This window comes from Diorhabda carinulata, chromosome 1 (assembly GCF_026250575.1).
Source record: "Diorhabda carinulata isolate Delta chromosome 1, icDioCari1.1, whole genome shotgun sequence".
NCBI classification, from domain to species: domain Eukaryota; kingdom Metazoa; phylum Arthropoda; class Insecta; order Coleoptera; family Chrysomelidae; genus Diorhabda; species Diorhabda carinulata.
In genome coordinates, this window is record NC_079460.1 from 6,579,282 (window position 1) to 6,602,770 (window position 23,489).

At 31.8% G+C, this 23,489-nt stretch overlaps 1 protein-coding gene across 1 annotated transcript in view; it reads left to right on the plus strand.

The window, feature by feature from the left end:
• The window catches only part of LOC130893474 (E3 ubiquitin-protein ligase RNF220-like), a 159,224-nt gene that overhangs the window by 34,705 nt on the left and 101,030 nt on the right, over positions 1–23,489 (plus strand). Inside the window, exon 3 of the mRNA XM_057799650.1 lies at positions 7,506–7,619. Coding sequence (XP_057655633.1) covers positions 7,506–7,619 — 114 coding nt within the window. The remainder of the gene's footprint in view (positions 1–7,505; positions 7,620–23,489) is intronic.

Genomic DNA, 23,489 nt, shown 5'->3' on the forward strand with positions numbered 1-23,489 from the left:
CATCGCTGAGGAAAGACATGGTGAGATATTACTTGGTATTCATTTTTCATTGATCAGTATTACTCTTATTATTTTCAGAAGTCTTATACACTTGTGTAGCATATTCTGGTTGTATTCACCAATTCCGAAGAACACAAGTGGGATTAGGCTCTATAATCATAAATTTGAAATTTGTCAACTGTATGTGTTTAGAATGAACTCAATACTGGCATATCTGCTCTTTTAGTGACTAAATGGGCCAAGGTTGTCCTGTATATTTGTGAAAATCATATAATTGATACGATGATCTTCTCATCCTCACCCATACCAAAGCTGTCCTATCTTTTTGTGTGTTATTTGTTCATCGGACATAAAAGGTTAATTACAGTAAAGTCTTCAATTAGTATTTTTCATAATGAATTCCTCCGGGCTGGTCGCCGAAAGTATGTGAAAATATTAGGAAAGTAAAGGAATATCAATTCGCGTTATGAACGAATATTGCGAATTTCAAATAACTCTATTGAAGATTTGCACCTTAATGATTACTAAGTGTCACACCTGTTAATATGGAAATACTTATCTATTTGATAACTAAATTATTTATATTAAATTCACCCTTTGCACCTCCCCCGTTGAACACTTATAACAGTAATAAAAAATAAGGGTAGATAGTAAACAATTTATTATAATATGCTTATATGATAAACAAAATTTGATTTTAATATTTGCTTAAAAACTGATTTAACGAGTAAATATTTAGTATTAGTAGAGTGCCGTAAGGCATAAAAATGGTAAAACCTCGGAAGCCAGGGCCAGTCAATGAATCTATATATCAAGAGTTAGACTGCATTATTAAATTATTAAATTTTTAACAACAATTTACTGAAAAATGAGAGGCGGAAGGGGGAAAAAGTTCATTATTGTCGTCCTCGATCTCGTTGATGTAGATTGTAGGTGAAAGATTAGAGCAGCTGTCACCATTGCATTCTAAGCAAGCTGCAGTGCAGCTTAATCCACTTTTCCTGCACCCAAAAGATGCTCCACATCCTGTTTTAGACGTGCAAAAAATAAATTTTAATAAAGATTCCGAAGCTGGTCGCTGCGTCAATGTTTGCGGTATCAATATTCCGCATTCATATTTCCAACCCCATTCTTCTGGTGATATTTCTCTTTCGAGCCTTGTTTGAATTTGCAGAAATACTCTTTTAAAGTGTTCAAAAGCGACATCTGCAGTAGGTGGTAACGACGGCAGTTTAACGCAGGTATTTTTAGCAGTTGCTTTCAAAAAAGAGTTATGTCTTAACGTATTAAGATGTTTTATTTTTTGGGGTGCACCGTATAAAGCAAGAGTGCATGTAACACCAGCTTTTAAAATTTCGCAAGTCTGTTCGCATTTAAAAATTTTTTGCAAATATGTTTTTGCCACGTTGGAAAAAAGCTGATGTCGTGTCACACCCAGTGAATGCATGTGAGAACAGAATATGCTCTTTACACTTAGGTAATATTTTTTCCAAACTCTTAGAGGAGTTAGAATACGTTATTTGCGGTATTTTGCCTTTGGATGGTTTTCGAAAATAAATTTCTCGGTCTGTTGGTGAGTGCGCAGTCAATAAAACTAAAACATCTACATCTTCGGACACTACAGTAATCTTTTCTTGAAATCAGAAGTAGTGACGTAGCTGATTTGTTGTCTTGACGATTTGGACTTTCTTCTTTCCTTCATTCCATCTGCTTCTTTTTCACAGAAAAGTCATTTACTTTTCCAATCAAAATCAATTGAAGTAGCCGTTCGAAGTTTTTTTATGTAGAGAGCATGCTGATGCGGTGTTCTTTCTTTTTAAATGAGAGTTAATGCATCCTTTCTTGATATATTTTTGTATGCATACCGAATGCACGTAGACAAATTCGCGAGAATTTAAAGTCCATCCGCTCTTTCCGCAGAAACAGCTTTTAATGTTGATATGCCTCTAGTGACTTTTATAGTATCTTCTAGTTCAGAGATTGATTCAGAACTAGATCCAATTTTATCACAAATAAGGCAATCTTTGCTTATACTATCACTACTTGATGGTTCACCCATTTCGACACGAGGCTGCAACAACAAATATTAGTAATATTAATAACTAACCTTTATATCATAATTAATGACTTATATCAGGGGTGCTCAAACGGTCGATCGCGATCGACCAGTCGATCGCGAGTGCTTTTTGAGTAGACCTCGAGAAGAAAAAATTTCATTCCATTGCATTATACATCAACAAGTTTTGTGTTCCAAAATTTTAAACACGGAGGAAATTATGGGTATTGCAACAAAAATTGTGAATTCCATCCGTGCACGTAGCTTGCAACGGCGGCTCTTTCAGTTGTAGTTGGAAGATAGGGAGTCAGCTGAACACACTGATTTAGTTCTTCACACAGACGTCAGGTGGTTGAGTCGCGGAAAGTTCCTACAAAGGTTTCAAGAATTATTGCCCGAAATAACAGCTCTTTCTAGACGAAAGAGGTGATGACACTCAGATTTTGAAAAACGAAAAATGGCTGACTGATTTGGCATTTTTGACTGACATCACAATGCACTTAAACATCGTTAACTTGGAGCTTCAAGGTAAAGGAAAAACTATTATTGAGATGATTAGCGCAGTAAATGCATTCAAAAGTAAATTGCAACTTATGTTAGATCAACTGAAAAGAAAGGATCTGAAACATTTTCCGTCTTTGAAAGCAAGGATTCCTCAGTTTAATTATGATACGTATGAGGCTGAATTATCAAATATTTTGGGACAATTCGAAATGCGTTTTTATGATTGCAGTAAATTGGAAAATATAGCATCATTTATGAGTTATCCTTTTTCATGTAAAAACATTGAGGAATTAGCTACTGAAATAGCAAGTCAGTTTAATATGAGCTCATGTTCTGTTGAAAATGAGTTGGTGCAGATTATATCAGATATACATCTCAAAGCTACAGCATCTGATACAAATTTCTGGTGTTTTATATCTGAAGATAAATATCCGAATCTAAGGCAAATCGCCCTTCAACTGACGGCATTGTTTGGGTCAACTTAATTGTGCGAGTCTGCATTTTCTGAAATGAAGATAATTAAGTCAAAATATCGCAATCGACTAACTGACGATCATATGTCATGCTTGAGATTAGCACTCAGTGGTTACGTACCATCTTATGAAAAGTATGCTGAGGACATGCAGTGCCACGCTTCAACATCCAAAGCCACTCTTTAGTTAGGTTTAACACCATATGTAACTCTTTTGGTTTGTAGTTTTTTCATTGATATTGTAGAGAAGAACCTAACTAAACCTAACCCAAACCTTGACTAAAATAATGTACCTATATTGTGCAGAAAGCTAATATCTATATATGCTACGGTACACCCTACCTAGGTAGGTAGGGTGTATCGTGTATGTACGACAACCCTGCATCACACATACTTGCAGCCTCTCAGAGTCGATTGTAAGTAGTCTAAAAATATTGAGGTAGATCGCCAGTAGTTCAAGTTTGAGCACCCCTGACTTATATTATTCAATTTTACTATTACATTCTAACTTTCTAACATCGATTTATTATAGAATATACAATTGAATATTCATAATTGTTTTTAAAAGCATGTATTATAAATAAAAAACAAATACTTACTATCTATGCCACTATTTTGTAAAACTCAGTAATGTTCAGTAATTAACTTTCATCATGCTCACTGCACAATAATATAAACATTAATTGTAAATAAACAAAAATCTATAATAAATATTTTTCGGAACCAAAGCAACAGGTACGTATTAAGCCTAGCAAGTTACCACGTGTACTATTCTGTTAGGGCCCGCATTAACAATAACCAACAGCTGCTGTTATCCCCTCTATTCCCCTCCCCAATCTTCATCGGTATACCTGCAGTCCCTACAGATTCAAGATCAAGTTTGTAATAGTTGTTCTTTTTAAAATATTACTTTAAACTAATATAAATGAAAGAAAACTCCAAAAAACTAATAATTATTTATAATAATAATTAAAAAATTGAGAGCGCATAAAATTTTTTAACATTTTTCTATATACTATTAAAACATATTTCCAACGTTTATATAAAGATTCATTGACTGGCCCTGGATTCCGAGGTATAAACCTTACGGCGTCCCACTATATGAGGAACTTTTGAGTAAAAGTAAAGCAGGTGACTAAGTCCACAGCTATTACGGATAATTTGTGTTTGATAGGAAAATTTCTTGGCATACAATATATCGGAATATTATCAAAATGCTTCTAAATGTTCTTGATTATAGGTCTCTTCTGTTTTAAAATTAGTTTTTTTAATAATTTTTGGAAGATAAATTTGGCGTTTCGACTTTTCTTCAAGTCTTTATCAAAATATGATAGGAATATTATTATATAATAGGGGTATGTGCCTGTAAGCTAAAATGTATAATGTTTTGGAAAAAATTACCCATAAACAGAAAGTGAAACTTGTGAAATGGATGTGAACTTAGCATCGATATTTCAAAGTCATTTTAAAAAGGTAATGGAGACTCAAATCCTGCAACTCGGAGTAAATAACCTGTAACATGTTGATGAAAAATTTTCAACATTACATCTAACATTTCGTTTAAAAATCAAATAATAATAATGAAATATATATTTAAGAGATTTACATTACAAGTAATAATTCAATAATGGGTTATGCAAAGTCGTTGTTCAAGTATTTTCTAGTGTCCCTTCCTTGTTTTGCACGTATGTGAGGTACAGATGACTCCTTACTATGATAAAGATAATCCAGTTCCATGATGTTTAATTACTTCGTCCCTCGCTATGATGCCCTCAGATATTTCGACAGAATTATGCGTGAAAAGCAGTTGGAAAACAGAGTTGTCAGATCGAGATGGGTTTATAAGTTTGGATTGGCAACATGATAGATGTGATTATATTATTGGGTTTGTGAAAAAGAATTGAAGATATACTCAACCAAGATGATCAAGTGAATTGCAATTGAAGATTCTGTGAAAATTATAAAGTATATAATATTCAAGTTACCGTGCAGGACCGTACTGTCACTATCGCGAATGCCTTGATGACTGTCTCATACTTAGTGTACTACGATTAGGACACTTATCTACTTAGGCTTGACCATAAAGAGATCTGTTTTGTGCGTCTCTATATTAAGATTATGCTCTACCATCTATGTTTTTGGCTATAGAAAGGCCTACTCCAACGTCATCCAGAGCTGATGTTAATTACTTCTCAAAATCTCAACTAACCTATAAATATAATGTCAACCTAGACTAATCTAGCTTATGAAATTCAATGCCATCCATAATCTAACTAATGAAAATTAACAACTATTTCTATAACAACCACAATCAATAACATTAATATTTCTATATAGCGTCAAGCGTCAATTAGAATATTGATTTTTCAAACCGATGAATTTAATGCCTTTGAAAAGAAAAAAACGAAATTTAAAACGTCCCAAATCTTAACTAAATAATTAATGTAAGTCATTTTCATTGTTGTACTTTTATGAACATTTCTATATTGTACTTGACCATAATTTCACTCCCAGAGGATGAATTCATAAGTATTCGAATGGTCGGAAATATATTAGAGGTAGTGTTTAATATTACCACAATTCCACACACACACATACACACACACACACACACACACACACACACACACACACACACACACACATATATATATATATATATATATATATATATATATGGTGTTTCAAAAGTGTTTCAAAAGGTCTAAGAAATAAGAAATTAAAGAAATATATATATATATATGGTGTTTCAAAAGTGTTTCAAAAGGTCTAAGAAATAAGAAATTAAAGAAATATATATATATATATATATATATATATATATATATATATATATATATATAAACGTTAGTATACTTTGGTGTTTCATCACCACGCTCCCACTAAGAAAACGCTTATATATATATATGAGTTGTAATGAAGTCTTTGCCAGCTATATTATGAGCGGCCTCTTTGAATATTTGAATATTGAATTTAAAATTTTCACAAGAATTGATACAAGTTAAAGCCACCACAAATCTCAATCAATTATTTCCCAGACGATGAATATATATAAGCTCGGAAAATATATTAAAGTTAGTCCACTTTGGTGTTTCATTTCCACATTCCCAATAAGAAACCAGTTATATATAATATTAGATATTTCATATATGTTTATTTTTCTAAATCGTCTTGATTTTAGGTTAGTTTTGTTTTAAAATTAGTTTTTTTTCATAATTTTTGAATGGCAGATAAAAATTTTGACGTTTCGACTACTTTTACTGTTTAACAAGTTTTAGATTTAGAAACCAAATAAATAGTTTGTTGAATCGTGCTCGTAAGTTATTTATGATTCCGGTGAGATTTTTTTTATAATTCCAAAATGCACTTGTTGACTCGCAGCATCAATATTAACCTGGTATGATTTCTGGAAACAACGAATATTATCATATCTACGCACAGGAGGTTTCAGGATTTATCAGCTTTATTGAAATACGTTTAGTACTTTCACTTCAAAACACTGTCATCCAATTAATTGGCTCTTAACAAGCATCATTATTGCTATGTTCTCAGTACCTTCAGTAATAAATCCATGTGTTTCTAATTTCGCGATATAATTTGACTGTATCGCAAGCTCTAATATATGGTATTGACGATTGTGGTTTTAAAAATCGGTATAGAAATCGACTAGTGTGAGAAAGGAACTTCAATTATCTGGAGGAAGCCTAGCATTGAAATTTTAAAATCAAGTTATGAAATTACGGGGGATATTTTCATTATTCATCATAATTTTTGAGACTTTTTTCATATTTTCTGGTGTTACTACCCTGATCGTTGAGTATCATAGGCGTTTGTAAGGCGGCGTTTAAATTCCACATACAAATATTTCAAAACGAGTACAAACCAAGAAACATCTAAAACGTAGTTCAATGTTTACCCAATAGTTGAATTTTTTTTAGGTTCCAGTAAATTAACTTATGTCCCACATCATCAGATGATTATTATATAGATAAAGTTTTCCGTGATATCCCATTAAAACATACATTTTTCGTATATTCTCAAGAATAATTTAGAATGGACAGGTTCGATTTTAAATGGAACTTACTCAAATAATATCACGCATACAAGATAGTCTGGGCTCCAGACTATCCAATTCCAATTTCTAATATTATAGGATAATAAAAATTCATTTATTACAAGTACACGAATAAATATTATATAAATTATATGTACTTACGTTGGGAATCTGCGGAACTGTAGCCCAAAAAACTACATTTTATAGAACAATGACAACTTTCTTATTTTGAATACCATATATTTCTATATTCTTCAGATAACTCTGAATGTATCATACAATGTCCTTTGATAGACAGTTTGTGAACTGAACAGAAGACAAGCTGGTCCTATGAAATTAAAACTTTTTTGTTGAGAATATTTGTTTACAAACAAATATGACTGAAATTAGTGAATAATTTCAAATACGTTTTTTTTCAGAGGATTCTCTTTTTGGAGCAAATATTAATGGCAACGGATCCTACACATTTACAGTTCCCAGTCTCCAACCAACAGGAGATGCGTTGGCCAAGACTACTTTCCTCTTTGATCTTGGTAACTACTCATATGTTATTAAAAATGATGCAATGATTTCCAATATTCAATTTTCTTGTTAGTTTTCAATTAAAAACAAAACAATTTTTTGCAATTCTCAAACGAAGTAATTCTGTTTAAAAATGAATAGCGGGGTTTTAAGACTTCATAATATTTATAATATTGATATATAAAAAAAATAACTCTGTTTTGTTTTTCGGCTCCATTGAACATGCTCACGCAATATTTTCACCACTATTCGTAAGAAAGCGTAGTTCAAATAAATAGTTAAGGCGACTAGATGTGAATTAGTAATTCCTATAGGAACTGTTTTAGGAGTTTTATTGGAATGCTTACAAGTAAGTCTTCATAAATTGCAGTTATTGAAGCATGGCTAGCATGCCAAATTGTCTGACAAAATGCTCCATTACCATGAAAATTTTCTGGTGTCCCCATTCCAAGCTGACCTTCCCGAATTAAGAAACAGAACTGAAGTCGTCTTGGCAATATTTACTTGAGAGATACTGATCAACATTTGAGAAGAACACTGAACAATGTAGGCTTTTATATAAAACTGTTTGATTTGGACTTTCGTTTCATATATCATTTATAACGGTTGATTTAATTCAATAAATTCTATGTAGCGTTGAAACTCCACTGTTCATTTTGAAACACCCGGTACTATTCGAATATATTTCTTCTAAAGTGGCCTGATGCAAATTTGATGATTAGATCACATCCTTATTTGAAATATTAAACAAAGAGTTTAACTAGAGTATCAGTTATTTTCAATAAATGAAAATATTTTGATAAAGGATTACTCGTAGGTCGAAAAGTCAGGATTTGTAGAGATATAAATTCAAGACGATTTATCAGTGAAAGAATGTTCAATATTTAAGGAGAAAATGTTTTGGACGTTGTTTTTCCTTAATCATATTAACTTAAAATTATATAATTACATATCACAGTTTTCAGTTAATCAATGTAACCACTTTTTATTTTTTTAAATTATTTTTTCAGGCATACAATGTTTATTTTCAAAGTTTATATCTATGAACATAATTTCAATCACGAATGATGAATATATAGTTATTTGAAAATTTTAAATTTCGTACTTAAAAATAATAAAGTTGGTGCTGTTTATGGATATAATAATCCCAAACTACATTTCTGTATAGATAATGATCAAATGTCATATTTTTTATAGAAAAAAAAATTATTACGTATATTATAACAAAATATTAACTGGAGGCTAATTTTTTATAAATTAATTATCTTTTTAATATACTTTCTGAATGTAGAGTTCATTGATTCATTAATTGTCATGTTGTATGTTCAGAAGATTAGAAAATTATGCCTAAACAGAAGGATAAAATGATAAGTCTGAAAATTAACCCATGAATAGCGCGTCGAAAATGTGGTAAAGTTATTTCACCAAATTGCCTCCGGTGAAATAACTTTCCATGTTAGTTTGCGTGCTAACGAAATTTTCTCCGTCCCTTTCTATTTTTTCTCAGCACATGAAATCCTCTTTCTCTAGAAGATTGGCGAGGATCGTAGCAATTTTCTGCAAAGTGATCCGATAACGCGAGACCGTGACATATGGCTACATATGCTGCTCAAAGATACGACAACGAGGACTATACGGTATAAACAAACATCGTTCTTTGCATATCTTATGTCTGTTTCCTTCGGAATAGGGGTTCTTACCACCACTCTAAGAGGGTTGTTACAACAGCTATTATGTCATAACAGCATATTGATGGTCTTATTACTGGAGCATGAACGTATACCTATGAGTATTACACAGGCATGTTAAACTTCTAAAAGAATGTTAAAAAGACAAAAAATATGGATTTAATAGAGTTATTATTTGTACAACACGTTTTAATATTGCTAAACATTATTTAGTTAACATACCCATATTGAATTCCTTCATAAGTTGCATTGAACAGATTTCATTTTAATCTAAAAAATAAAATAAAAAATTCTGATATGTACCAGCTGTAAAATAAAAAGCAAACTGTTGAATTCCATTTTCTATACACTTTTCAATAATAGACATTTTTTTAATGTATAGAATTGGTTGTTTTAAAGAAATACACACAATTTGTTTTGCCATACCCGGATTAATCATACTATGAAGTTTTTTGGCAATGTTTGTGACTTGTACCATATTTAGAAATTAAATACAAGGTAATTTTAAGAAGAAAATAAGTTATTTTACGGCTATGAAGAGCGAAAGACGTATTAAATATAGTGCAGTAATATCATCTTTAGTTAAATCTATACCCTTTTTTAAATGGAATACTCTATATATAAGTACATATTTATCAGAAATTGTATTGAAATAAATTATATTAAATTTGTTCTAAATGAGACACTTTGACATGTCTTACAAATCAACAATATACTACCAAAGTCAACAGCTTTATTTACAATTTGCGAACTATGTTTATGTACTATTGAAAAATTCTTTCCTGCCTGAAAATAGCCTCTTTTAAGAGGAAGTAAAAAAACCTATTCCATGATATCAATTATTGTCTAAAATATCTATTTATACTATGTTCACAGTGTAATTATTTCTGGTTCGCATCATCTAAAAAAATAAAATCTGTCAAAATCATAAATAGATTATCAGCTTAAGTCGTTCCAGCTCTTTGAGAATCAATTTCAATTTTGGAACAAATATCAGATATTTTGTATCAAAACACATTCATTATGATTTCTGATAAGTGATATGAATAACTTCGTATCAATATAAAATTGAAATATGTTCTTATTACCTTGTATTATTTTGTTAACATCACATTAATATTTCACTTAATAAATTATTATATGAGAATTTATTTTAATACGAATGTTTTATATTACTCATTTGATTAATGTCTTCATAATCACATACACTTTTTTTAAAAATAATAGGCATGGCTAACAATACTTTCAACTAACTTCAGTTATTGCTACGTTTAAAGTAATATTATAGATCTTATAAGAACACGGAGAATGGACTAGATTTTTCCATGTAACAAAAATTTATATGAAAGTGAATCACCCTCTTTATGCAGAGAATAACGTGTTTGCAAGAGAATGATTAATCTGGGGGTTGCAAAGTCAACTGTCAGGAACCTCGGCAGCAGTCACAATAGCAGTTACAGCCATTACAACCATTGCCGTAACAAAAGTTATCTACTAAAGGAAAAAATTATATGTAAATCTTACCATATGCAGACGTGATTTCTTCAATGACTAACACCTATTATATCTATAAAGTTTATCACTGTCACAGAACTATAGCTTTAAGGCCAAGCAGTTATTAGCAAAAAATCCCATATACTGAAAAATACGAAAAATCAACTAAAAATTTTAGTTCGACCATTGTCGTGTAAGGGTCTACGATAGTCTACCATTTTTGAATATTTTCTTCATCAATTCGAAGAGTCGATTTTAAAACCGAAGACATAGATTCCATCCAACACACGGATATTGGCATGTCTCTTCGTACATCGTAAGCGTTTCATAACTACATTGTAAAATTCAAAGTTTACGCCTTGGAACGAACTTTGTTTGGCTATGCTCTCACAATCACACAAGAAAATAAGAATCATGACATTGAAATTCTATTTTGGTTTCCATTGAGAACTCTTAGATTTTGTCTTATTATAAAAATAGAACCAATTTTCATCTCCAGTAACATTTTGGTAATAAAATCTGGATCTGCGACAATTTGGAACTCACTCAGTCTCATTTGTGATCTATTAGAATATTTTACACGCACCTTTACGACATTTTAAGTTCTTCACTAAGCTATCGAGTAGTACTAGCCTGTTTTAATGATTCATATCCCCACTTTCCACTTTAAGTAATACCACCTTCAAAAAATCTTTACAGATTCTACATGATCAATAACTAATGTTCAAGATCTATACTTTACAACCGACACAGCAAACAGGATCTCACTAAAGCGGCTATAGCGGAAGCCAGAATGAGTTAGACTTAAAATTGTTTGTTTCAGCCTATAAATGTATGAGACCACAGGGTATGAGACATATTAGTTGACATACATGTAGCTTAAGTAATTGCCATTATAAAAATCCACTCACTGTATTTTTGATCATATCTTGTTTTTCTCGAACAAAGCTGTGCAACATTGTTAATTATATTAGTCTAGGTTTATTAGATCTATTCATAAATTGTGAGAAAAGTATTGAGTAATCGATATATGTAACAATATAACAGCTTGGCGTTAAAATAAACGGCAATACCTCTTTCTTGTACTAGAAATACGCCAGTGGTTTAGAACTCCCTGCATTTTACACGAACCGAAATGTAATAACTTGTTATCGTTTGTCATCACTATTGTTCGATTCTTGTTCATTAGAAATAACACCAATTACACAATATCTGTAAGTGATATTTTATGTTTGAAAATATATTTTAGGACGTGGAATTCATATAGTGGCATATTTGTATTAAAATATTTTAACATTATTTGGCCAATAAACTAGTACTATGTGTATTTCTATATATATTATTAAAACAAATTAATAATGCAACACGAAATCTCATTCCATCCTCAAAACAAGGTTACAATAAAATGTCTTTGGAACACAACAAATTGATAAAAATTGATGCAATATTTAATAAAAATTCGATAGAGTGTGCATTAGAAATTTTTGAGCATCAGAAAGAACGCTGGGACTTGACAGTAAATAGGTGAAAGAAGCAAATAAATAATTGAACTTGAACAGAAATGATATTTAATACAATAAAATTGTGATAAACCATAGACATTTCCAAAGTTGATATATACTGCATTTTGTACTTTTAAATGCACGTTTTCTTCTAATATATTAATCATTTGCCTTGTTCTCTTCTGTCGCATATCCCTATTTCAGCACTATTTTGCGAACCGTACTTGTTACGCCTTCTCCTTCACCCATCCTTACAAAATCTCTAAGCCATTTCTATTGTTGGATTATTACAGGGTCTATTCACTTTTCATGTCATTATTGTTTAATTTATACTTCTTTATCACCCCTCTGATTTTTCCTAGATAACTGCATCTTCATTACTAAGATTAGATTTTCATACTTTATATCCAGCTCTCGTACGTTAACGTTGATCTTTTTTATTCCTATTTTCTTGAATACATGTTGTTAATTTTTGGTCGATTTAAATCAAATTTCATAATTTTTTTCATAATACTTGTACATCAAATGAATGAATTCTTTTTACGTGATAGTAATTTATATTTGGGTTTAACTAAAAGTATCAGATATAGTCTTATTTTCACTTCTATTTCCATTGAATTGAATTGCTAAGCTCTAATTTTATCATGTTAATTCTTCATTATAAAATTTCCATTTTCATATTTAACTGAATGACAGGCAGTTTGCTTGTACCTATTAAATATTTGAAAATTTTTTTTGGGTACAATATTTTATGCGTTGAAGAGCTAATATTTTCTAATTTTCTTGATAGTGACACTCACGAATTCTGACGTATGAGAAAAAAACTGATAGTATACATTGCTACGCTTCAATGACACAGCTAAATGTTTCATAAAAACTAAATGCCTTTATGATTGCTTGACTCTTTTTTATTCCAATTTCCAGTCCCCTTCATATTGCCGATAGAAAATGTCAGGTCAGATGAAAATAGACTGGAGGAGAATATACAGGGGCGGGTACAAAACAAAAATACAAAGTAAGTCAAAAAAATAATATACTCATATCCACACATACATACACACCTACATTAACATGGAGATACTGAGACTATTTTTTGAATCTTTTTCAAAACTTTTCTTATGAAATATACTTTTGAGGTTTTATTATAGTTTTTCAACTGCCATTCCGGTTGTCATAGTTGTTAATATGATTTGACTTTTTTTCGTAAAATTGGTAAGTTTATTCGTAAGAAAAATGTTCTAACTCAACTCAACGACATGTATATGATTTTATAAGATAGTAGAATCCCTGCTGTAGGAGAAATACCGAATGGTTTCAGCCGTGGGAATGAATAAAAGGTAATTCGATGATTAACTTTTTACAACGAAAATATTTTACATTTCTGTATTTATGTATCTCTGGGCAAATTATAAACTGTTCGTGTGGCGATTAGAGGTTAGTAAGATCCTTGGGGATGTAAGGTGACGAATATTAACTGTGCCCAGATCTGTGTCAATGATTTTCCTCCATAACAAATTGGAACTTTGGATAAGATGGTTCTACATGAAATGTTGTTATAGTCGATTCTCATAATATGTGTGGTACATCGGTTACGATAGAATTCGAATTAACTTTATAGTTTACCTGTGTGTGACATTATTTGCGCCTAAAGATTAGATTATGAAATAATAATAGTTTTAATTTGTTACTTACTAATTCAATATGCACTGCTTCTAATTTGTTCAAATATGTTTCCTACTCTTTAGAGTTAGGCAAAGTATTTTCCTTTACAAAAATAATTCCAGTGTAATCTACGACATATTGATCAAAGACTCGTATAGATTGAGGGACCCTCAATTTAGGATGTTCACCCATTAAATTACCTTTAGATTTGGGGTACTTTTCGAGTTTCATTATTGATGAAGCATTTGTACTCCAGCTTGTAGGTTTTAAATAGATTCTCATTGTGAGATACATGATTTTATACTATGAGAATTCATGGAATATTTGGATGATGACGTAAATGAGAATTTAACAGTGCAGCATCTTCGTGAGTTTAGTATCAATATTCTGCTATTGTAGCTGAATATTTTCTATTGAGAATAAGTTAACTGGTGTAGAATTTTAGTTAATCGGTTTGAGATACTTTTAAGTAAGCGATTCTTAAATCTAGAAACAGAACATTTTATGATCGATAAAATTTGTTTTTAGAAAAGTGAATTAGAAATATGAATCGAAATATATGATACTGGAGCTTTATTTTTCAGTTGAATTTTCAAACGAAATTGATTAATCTACATTGTTGGTCAATATTATGGCTCGGACTACTATGTGTTTAAATAAATTAAGTAATGGTGCAGAATATATACCCCAACGAATACCCCAATTTGTAATGTCTTTTCATTCGGTAATTTATACCGACTCATAAGATACAAAATATGCTTTCAACTTATAGTATAAACAAATAAAACCTCTTTGCCATAATAATTGAGCATGTATAATCTGATTCATTGCTTCATTTAAAATATTATCACAATATCTTCTAATAAATTGGATTTATCTTGCTTGTGACGAGAACAATATATGAACATTTCTCTTCCTATTTTTTTAGGAAGGGAGGGAAGTTTGAAAGCCTTTGTAAATTGCTACAATTCCTCTACTTGGTTTCACTTGAACAAACATAGTAAAGAAAATATGCGGAGATATACTCAGTTACCAATACACCAATATAAAAATTTTAAAAAGAAAAACAGTTGGTGAAGTGGCAATTAAAAATATAACAAGAATAAAACTATTTCATAGGCGTTGAGTTTTTATATTAGTACTTAGAAGTACAGGTTTAATATGTGATCTCTAAATATATAACTCTGAAAATTATTATGTAGATACTATTTCCAAAGTAAGCTTGACAGGGGCACATTTAAATTGATTAGCACTTTCCTGTTTGACTAAAAGCTGGAAGCACTTAGTTCTTCTCTTGTATATATAAATATATATACTATGTATATATAAATAGTACATTGGGATTTTGGTGAATTGACAATAAAAATGCTTGGAAAATCAATTTAAAGTGAACTAGCTTTTACCCGCGGATCCGCTCGCATCGAATTCATTAAATAAGTATCAGAAATCATTATAATAGAAAAGAACGAACTCTGTAGCTATATTAGAACCTGAGATATAGATCTTTGAATGTAGAAAAATTGCCAAAAACCTACAAAAATCCATAACTCCACATTGAATGTCCGCGCCTAGCTCCTCTCCAATTCAACCGATTTAAGTGTTCAAAAACTCAAAAGAAAGAAGGTGTTTCAGCAAGTGTTCTTAAACCAAAACGAAGTCTCTATCTTGAATAGAACCTGAGATATTGAGGATAGAACGTGTGTATGTGAAAAACTCCCATAAGTAATGTACAGGGGGAAATCGCATTTGAGTATAACTTGAGAATGATGAAATCCGATAGTTGATGGCTGATCTGTGCATCAATACCTTTTATTGAAAAAAAAAAATGGAAATCATCAATTTTTTTAATATATAAGATAATTAGTCTAGTATTCACATATTTTTTTTAATTTGTTTTATACACTTGGAAATGTGGAAGAAGACTCGTGAATTTTGCACCACGATAACTTATTACTTCCCAAATAACCAGAAACTGTACAAACCTATATGAACTGAATGCACAAGATTTCAGATTCAAGTTTTCGTTGGTTCTTGGATATTGAGCAAAAACTATAACTTTGTCTTCTTAGTGGCCCTTGCCAGTACGAACGTCTTTTATTGGATCGGAGCCTCTCTGTGGAGAAAACCGAAAGAGAAACAATCTGGAGGTTTCTGTTCGGGCTTGATCCCACCAAAAAGGTTCTTCGAACCTTTGATGCCGCTAGGTTAAACAGAATATTTAGTTCTCAGTAAAACCAATATACACATCCTCATTAGCTTCTTCACAGGAAATGCCACTTCAAGAAGCACTCGGCGAGATTAGGTCTAGCAAAAAATACGAATGTAGATTCTGTGGGGAAGAAAAAAGATACTCCAGTTCATTGATTCTTATCATATCTTCCCGTTGCAATTGAAAGCAAGGGATCTTTCGAAGAAGAAACCTGTAGAAGCGAAAATATAATCTGTGAAACTAGAAATTGAAAATAGCTTTGATAGACAGATAAAGATTCATCAAGGAAATACCTTCACTTCTTTCAATTTGAATGACATTAAATGACACTAAGAGAAACGGCTACGGTACAGGATCTGTACATTTCTAATAGAGAAATTTTAATAGTAAATTTGGTAATAAAAATATGGATCCATTATTGTGGATAACATGAAAATTAGATTATTTTTTCGATTGTCATGAATCAGTTCATGAGCTAAATGGAGTAATAAGGCGAAATTCGCGTTAGCAGTTATATAATAATAATCCCATCTAAACCATTGACATTTATTTTGAGAATTTATTGTTTTAGAAACTCCGGAGAAAGCGTTCGCAAAAGGAAATATACCTCGAGAGTGGTAGCTGCCGGCTGTCACGGACACGACTTAATATTTGGCCACATAAATTCACAAAACATTGCAGAAATGAGTGAAATGATACACACAAAAGCGGGAGACATAGCCCGACACGGTGACAGGGATTGTTAGGGCTCTATAAATATATTACTGCGATAACATTTGTAAAATGAATCTTTTATTTGGAAGAAGATATTGCAGAGGGCAGTATTAATCATCGACTTGGAATGTTATTTCAAGCAAAATATTGCATTAGATTTATTCAAGATTAAAAGGCAAGACCAGGGTTCCTTTGATAAATTTCATTGACTCGATATTTATGTTAGATTAATCTAATCTAACCTGAATTTTTCACAAAAAAATTATTTCCAAAATTTTATATCAACATTTAGAATGTTTTCAATGTAACTTATATTCTATTGTAGCTACAGCTACGTTGCACTAAACTTGTTAACATGTTAACCTGTAATCAATTATTGAAATTCTTTCGAAGTACTTATCAGCATAGATGTTTCTCATAACATATCCTTCATAACTTATATAATACCACAAAGTCAAACGTCCAAATCGATTGTTTTTCCTATGATATTTCATCAGATAAAGTTATAAAAACAGATAAACAAATCTTAAAAAAACACATTTCTATTCAAAACAAGATAATGTCTTAACATTAAAAATTCTATAAATTGGCGGATGAACTACCCGAATAGCACAAACATTATGGGTATTTTAATTAGTGTGCTACATTACAGCATTAACATTTGAAAAATTGAGAAAGAAAAGTCTTGGGACGGATTTCTGCCATTTTTAACTGTGTAAATTCACTTGACATTTGTTACCATGTTTACAAATAGTATATTATCAAGTAAGTATCAACAAAATAATTTCCATAATACCATAATTATTGATCCTTTCAGTCCAGCCATCTTACATATGGCAATAAATGCAGCTTTCTGAATTTCAGTTAACTGAGGAGGCATTAAGTACACTTTTACCTCAACTGAACTAAAATTAATTATTGAATTATCTGTCACTGACAATGACATTAGGCAAAATGTAAGTGTATACTTTTTCAGTGAACCGTAGTGTGCACTACCGTCAAGAGTTTTTGCCCACCACATAAATCCATTCATTAAATTTCAAGATAATACATTTTAACTTTTTCTTGCATATTGTCAAGCGAAGGTCGAAACGTTGTCTTACAAACCAAAAATAATAGCGTTTATATTTTGTCGGTAAGTACAAAAAGTTTAACTTGTATCGGCTAATTTGTTTATGGTTTTTTAACTGTGAATTATTTTTTCGGTGTTCGATTGTAGTTTAGTTCCAGTCAATCCTGTGAGATGCAAGAACGTGCTATAATTTATACTTTTTGGGCTTTTTTGCTCTCGCAAATTTAGACGTGGAAGCTTTAAAATGGGTCGAATCAAGAAACTATCGGTTGATACCCATGCATTAATCGCAAGTTTTCATAATCTAGGTAAAAGTAACCGTACCATTGCCGCCGTATTAAAATTACCTCAACATACCGTGGACTAAAACGTGAAAAAATATGCATTCATCAGGAGCTTTGGCGATAGAAAACGTTCAGGGCGGCTTCACAAAACCACAACCAGAAAAACGCATTGTATCGATCAGTAAACGTGATCGAGATAGCAGCTCAGATCAATGAATCTAGGGATTTGCCTTTGTGTACTTCTACAGTGTAAAATATATTGAGTGAAACTGGTCTTTTTGGAAGGGTAGCAGTGAAGAAACCGCTTTTAAACATACAAAAGTTGTATGGAGTGATGAGTCATAGTTTAAGATTTTTTGGGTCTAAGAGAAGAGTGTTTTTGCGCAGGTCAGAGGATGAACGGATGCTAGATCCATGTGTAATCTCTACTGTAAAACACCGGAGGCTCAGTGATGTCTTGAGGATGTTTCGGAGGAAGGGCGACTGGACACCTGGTGAAAATTGAAAAAACGCTATAAAAAACATTAAAGGAAAATGTAGTACGTTCTAGTCAGCACCAAAGAATTGGAAAGGAAGAATATATTCAAAGTAATGTTTTGGCCGGCACCATGCGACGCAGTGTCCTACTTACATTTCACATCGTTGGAATATCCTGAAAAACAAATAGAGCAAACTAGGTGACGATTATTTGTCAAAATTGTTACAGGGTGCTGTATACCGAAATTCTGATCCTGATTTTTGATCTTTCACTTTTAAGAGGATACAATTAAAGATCATAAATAACATCTAATTAGAACGAGTGGCTGTTGATAATGAGCAAATTCTCTTTAAATACCGATTTCCATGAAGCAAATTTAACAAATTCAAGCAAATTTAAAAAACAGAAGATACGGTTATATGAATTTTTAACCACAATTTTGGAAAAGTTTACAAACACTTGATTATTTAATCAGTAAAATACAATGAATTTTTGGACCAGGTCAATTTCAATCTCTGGATTTTAAGACAGTGCAGACGACGATTCGTCGATAGAATAGAATAGATACCTTTAACCACATCTTCAGGATTGTAATTGTCACAAAAGAATTGATTCTTGTGCAATTATTGGTTAACATTATTGTATTTCATTTTCTAATAAAGCAACGTTTAGAATAAATGAAATTGGTCAATCGAGAACAGTTAGTATTGAGCTATCGAAAAATTTTCTACGCCAATACATTAAAAAAGAGATGAGGTGTCTTACAAAATAAAATAAATGCATAATATTTTTTTGCCGATATCTTGATCATATTAACAGCAGGCTGTAGATGGCACGCCTGTATGTTTGGAGGTCGCGACTTGTTTATGTGTTATTTGGGCCTCTTACGTTTAACGCGTGTGCTACGACCATGAGTGAACGTCGTGCATATGCGCATTATCATCTGTTGTTTGGTGTGGAAAGGCATTAAAAACATAAGAATTCTTCGTCATTTACGAAATCAATTCGGTATTGAGTGTCTGAGTAAATCTGCTGTATTTAAATGGGCCAAAGCATTCAAAGATGGCTGCGAAACTGTCGAGAATGAGCCGCATGATCGTCGACCGTGAACCAGCATCAAACTAGACAATATTCTCCACGAAGAACAACTCATTTTGGAGGACCAGAATGAATTTCGACTGAATTCGGCATTAGTACTGTTGCTAGTTTAGAGTCTGTATTTCACGAACACCTTCAATATCGCAAAATAACAACGCGATGGGTTCCTTAACTGTTGAACTTTGTTTGGAAGTTTGTCGCCGCTTGCTGACGCAATACGATGTGGAAAGAAACGGGTTTTCAACGCGAATCTCCACTACATACGAAAAATGGGTACACTATTACACTCCCGAAAGCAAGTTGCTGTCCAAAGAGTAGAGGAAGAAGGAAGATGTGGCGCCAGTCAAAGCGAAGTCAATCAGGTCCCAGATTATGTGTACTGTACTCTAGAACCGACGGGGAGCAATGTACGTTGACTTCCTGCGCACACATCACTCAATAAATGCTACATACTACTCTAACCTTCTGAAAACATAGTGAAACCTGATAATCGCTCAAAGCGGAGGAGCATAATGATATGAAGTGCAATTGTTCTCCAGGATAATACGCGCTCTCATATAACGCTTGATAAAAAATCACAACTGGGATGAAAAATACAAGAACATCCCCACTACAGTCCGGACTCATCATCCTGCGACTACCACATGTTTGGTCCACTGAAATAAGCCCTCGTAAGTTAAAAATTCAGCACCCACGAAGTAGAAGCCGAGTTACCCAAGGAATTCTTCGATATCAGTATCAAAAAGCTTCCGAGGAGGTGAAAAGAATGTGTTACTAGTGAGACTTACGTATAAAAACTGTAAATTTTTGTAAATATTTCAATAATAAATAAATATATCAGAGCGTTTGTCTCGATCATTGTCAAGAATATCGACATTTTTTCATCGATCATGTCCATAAAAATAATTTTTTACTTCAAATTTGTTGAAGAAACCTATTTCCAATTAGTACACATAATGCACAATTTTGTAGGTGTCAAAATTATCGTGTGTGGGCACAAGAAGATAAAGGAACATGAAATAGACCTTGTGAACCTAAGCAGACCACCATGCGTCAAGTTAGGTGCTCCATGCATCTTGTTTTACGAAACGGGTCTAACATTTTTCGTTAAATGGCTAACCAAAGGTTTTTCGTTTACCGCATTCGTGCCTTTTATCTCCGCGCAGTTAATCACGAAGTTACAATTGTTTGTAATGAGGTGCAACAAGCTAATATCGACCACCTCATGTTTTGGATACCTTGACGAGAGTCAATACATTTACCATGTGGAGAAACAATTATTAATTTTATTCTTACTAAAAATACAAGTTCTTGTGAATGTTATCATTTCATTAGAGATGTGCGGTTATCACATGAGCAAAAAATTCAGGCTGATTAATTATTTCCCCTGTCTGTAATAGTTCTAATGCCAGTGAGTATAATGGAAATAATAATTAATAACTGTAGTACCTTGGTTTCACCGATATTTTGACTTTAAAATGCAAGAAAAACTCCAGAACGAGATTTAAACTTCCGAACATCAGATTTTTAATCTAACCTAACCAATTTTCTGTTAAATTTCAAATTTAAAACATGATCTACAGTTGAATCTACTTAAGTTGGAACCATATGGAAAACTCTTCTATTAGTTGTTTTATGAAGGAAAAAGTTCTGCATTGTCCAAAAGTTAAAATCAACCATCAGATATCAATTATTTAAAGCAGTATACAAGGTTTGTCACAAAATTTGAATTTTGTGCAAGAGTAAAGTATCTTTATTTTTCACAATTCAGAAAAAGGTTATAAAGTGAAGTTGTTTTGAATTAAAAGTTATATTCAACTATGCAATTACGGCCATTTATTATGAAAATTCAGGTTTTGTGATTATTTACTAATCATTACGTATTAATTATTCTGGCTGGATACAATTTATCTCTATTACCTATTAAAAATATGATAACCTTTTTATTTATTACTATTTATTGTAGAAGTTGAACAATCCATAGCAAGAATATTTATTAAACAGAAGCAAACAACACTCAACAACTCATTCATTTACGAAATTCAAATTTTGTGTCAAACCTCGTATACAGCTTCAAAAAAATTATTATCTAATGGTTGCATTTTATTTTTTGGACCATGCAGAACTTTTTATCAGGAAAAACTTTTTTGCATAAGCTACTAATAAATTTTTCCATATGATTCCAACTTAAGTAGACCTTTTCATTTTTATTACATTTTTGTCCGTTAATTGTTCTATAATATTTATTTAGTCACATAATCTACTCGATATTTTAATAATTGTTATTGAGTAGTTTTCAACGATTCACATCCTCACACAGATTTTGAAAGTTTGAACCGCAAACTTCAATAATCTATATATTACGCCACTCACGTGAATTAATAGTAGACAAACATATAAGGAAAATAAATAATTTGTAATGCTTAAAAAACCTTAGACAAATGGAACGACCCATCAGCTGACCGCAATTACCCTAGTGGTAATATACTAGGGTAGAAAGAATCCCATCATGTGACTACGACCCGATTAACTGGATCAGTTTCCGAAAAACAACACACACACACACACACAAACATTGTATACAAAAATATGTAATTAATATGTTATGTATTAATGTTAATAACTTGTATTACATGAATGCTTTTTATAATCAATCCCTATATATTGAAACCTTAAACAAATGCATTACATTAATAAATTAGCTATTTTCTACAAAATATTTATAGAAAGTCATTCTGAAAAATTAAAAACTAACACTATAGCTAATCAAAAGGACACAAAAACACGAGAACAGCACAACGATAATGAATCATCAAAGCTTTAGTTTTAATTTTATTTTAAATTTATGTTAACCATCAGACACATCGTAAATCCGAAAAATCGTATGATTGTATAGGTATTCTAAATACAGTAAAAGCTTTTCATTCGCGGGGTATATGTTCCGTTGCAGGCACTTTTTAAAAGTTCCCTCAATTCATAGTTATACCCAGCAGTGGCTTCACCAATTTGCCCCAACGCTCATGTGCCAGTGTTAAACCATCACTAAGATTTTTCAAATTGAATGTCACATTTCGAGTGCTTTTTAAAAGCATCTTTTTCAATGGGCTATGAATTTAGAATTTCCTCCTAATCGGTTTCAATAAGATCTTCATCTTGCGTTTCAAGCAACTCTTGAATGTCACTTGATTCTATCTGTTGGAACTAATTCTCGTCCTATTCCATTCGATATATGTTCGCAGCTTTACGATGCATTTTGGTATGTCAAATTTCGTCCAACATTCATATCAGGATCACATTCTTTATTTTGATTTTATCTAATATATAACGTAATAGAGCTGAAAGGTATGAATTATTCCTCGGTCCATATGTTGAAGTAAAACCGTCGTACTGGAAAGTAAAAATGGCACTGTTGCATTTGAATGCATAGTATCAAGTTTACGAGGATGACGTGACGCATTGTCCAAAACTAGAAATGCTTCCAAGTCTGAATTCTTGTTTTTTAAGTTTCAATTTTAAAAACAAAGCAATTCCGGAACCAGTCACAAAAAATAGTGTTTATAACTCACACTTCCTTATTATTCTCCGAAATACTGCCAGAGTGCCCTTGTTTTGATTTTTCACACAGGATATAACATTTTGTGAAGCATCAGTGGTTTAATAACACGATCTCCAGATTCATT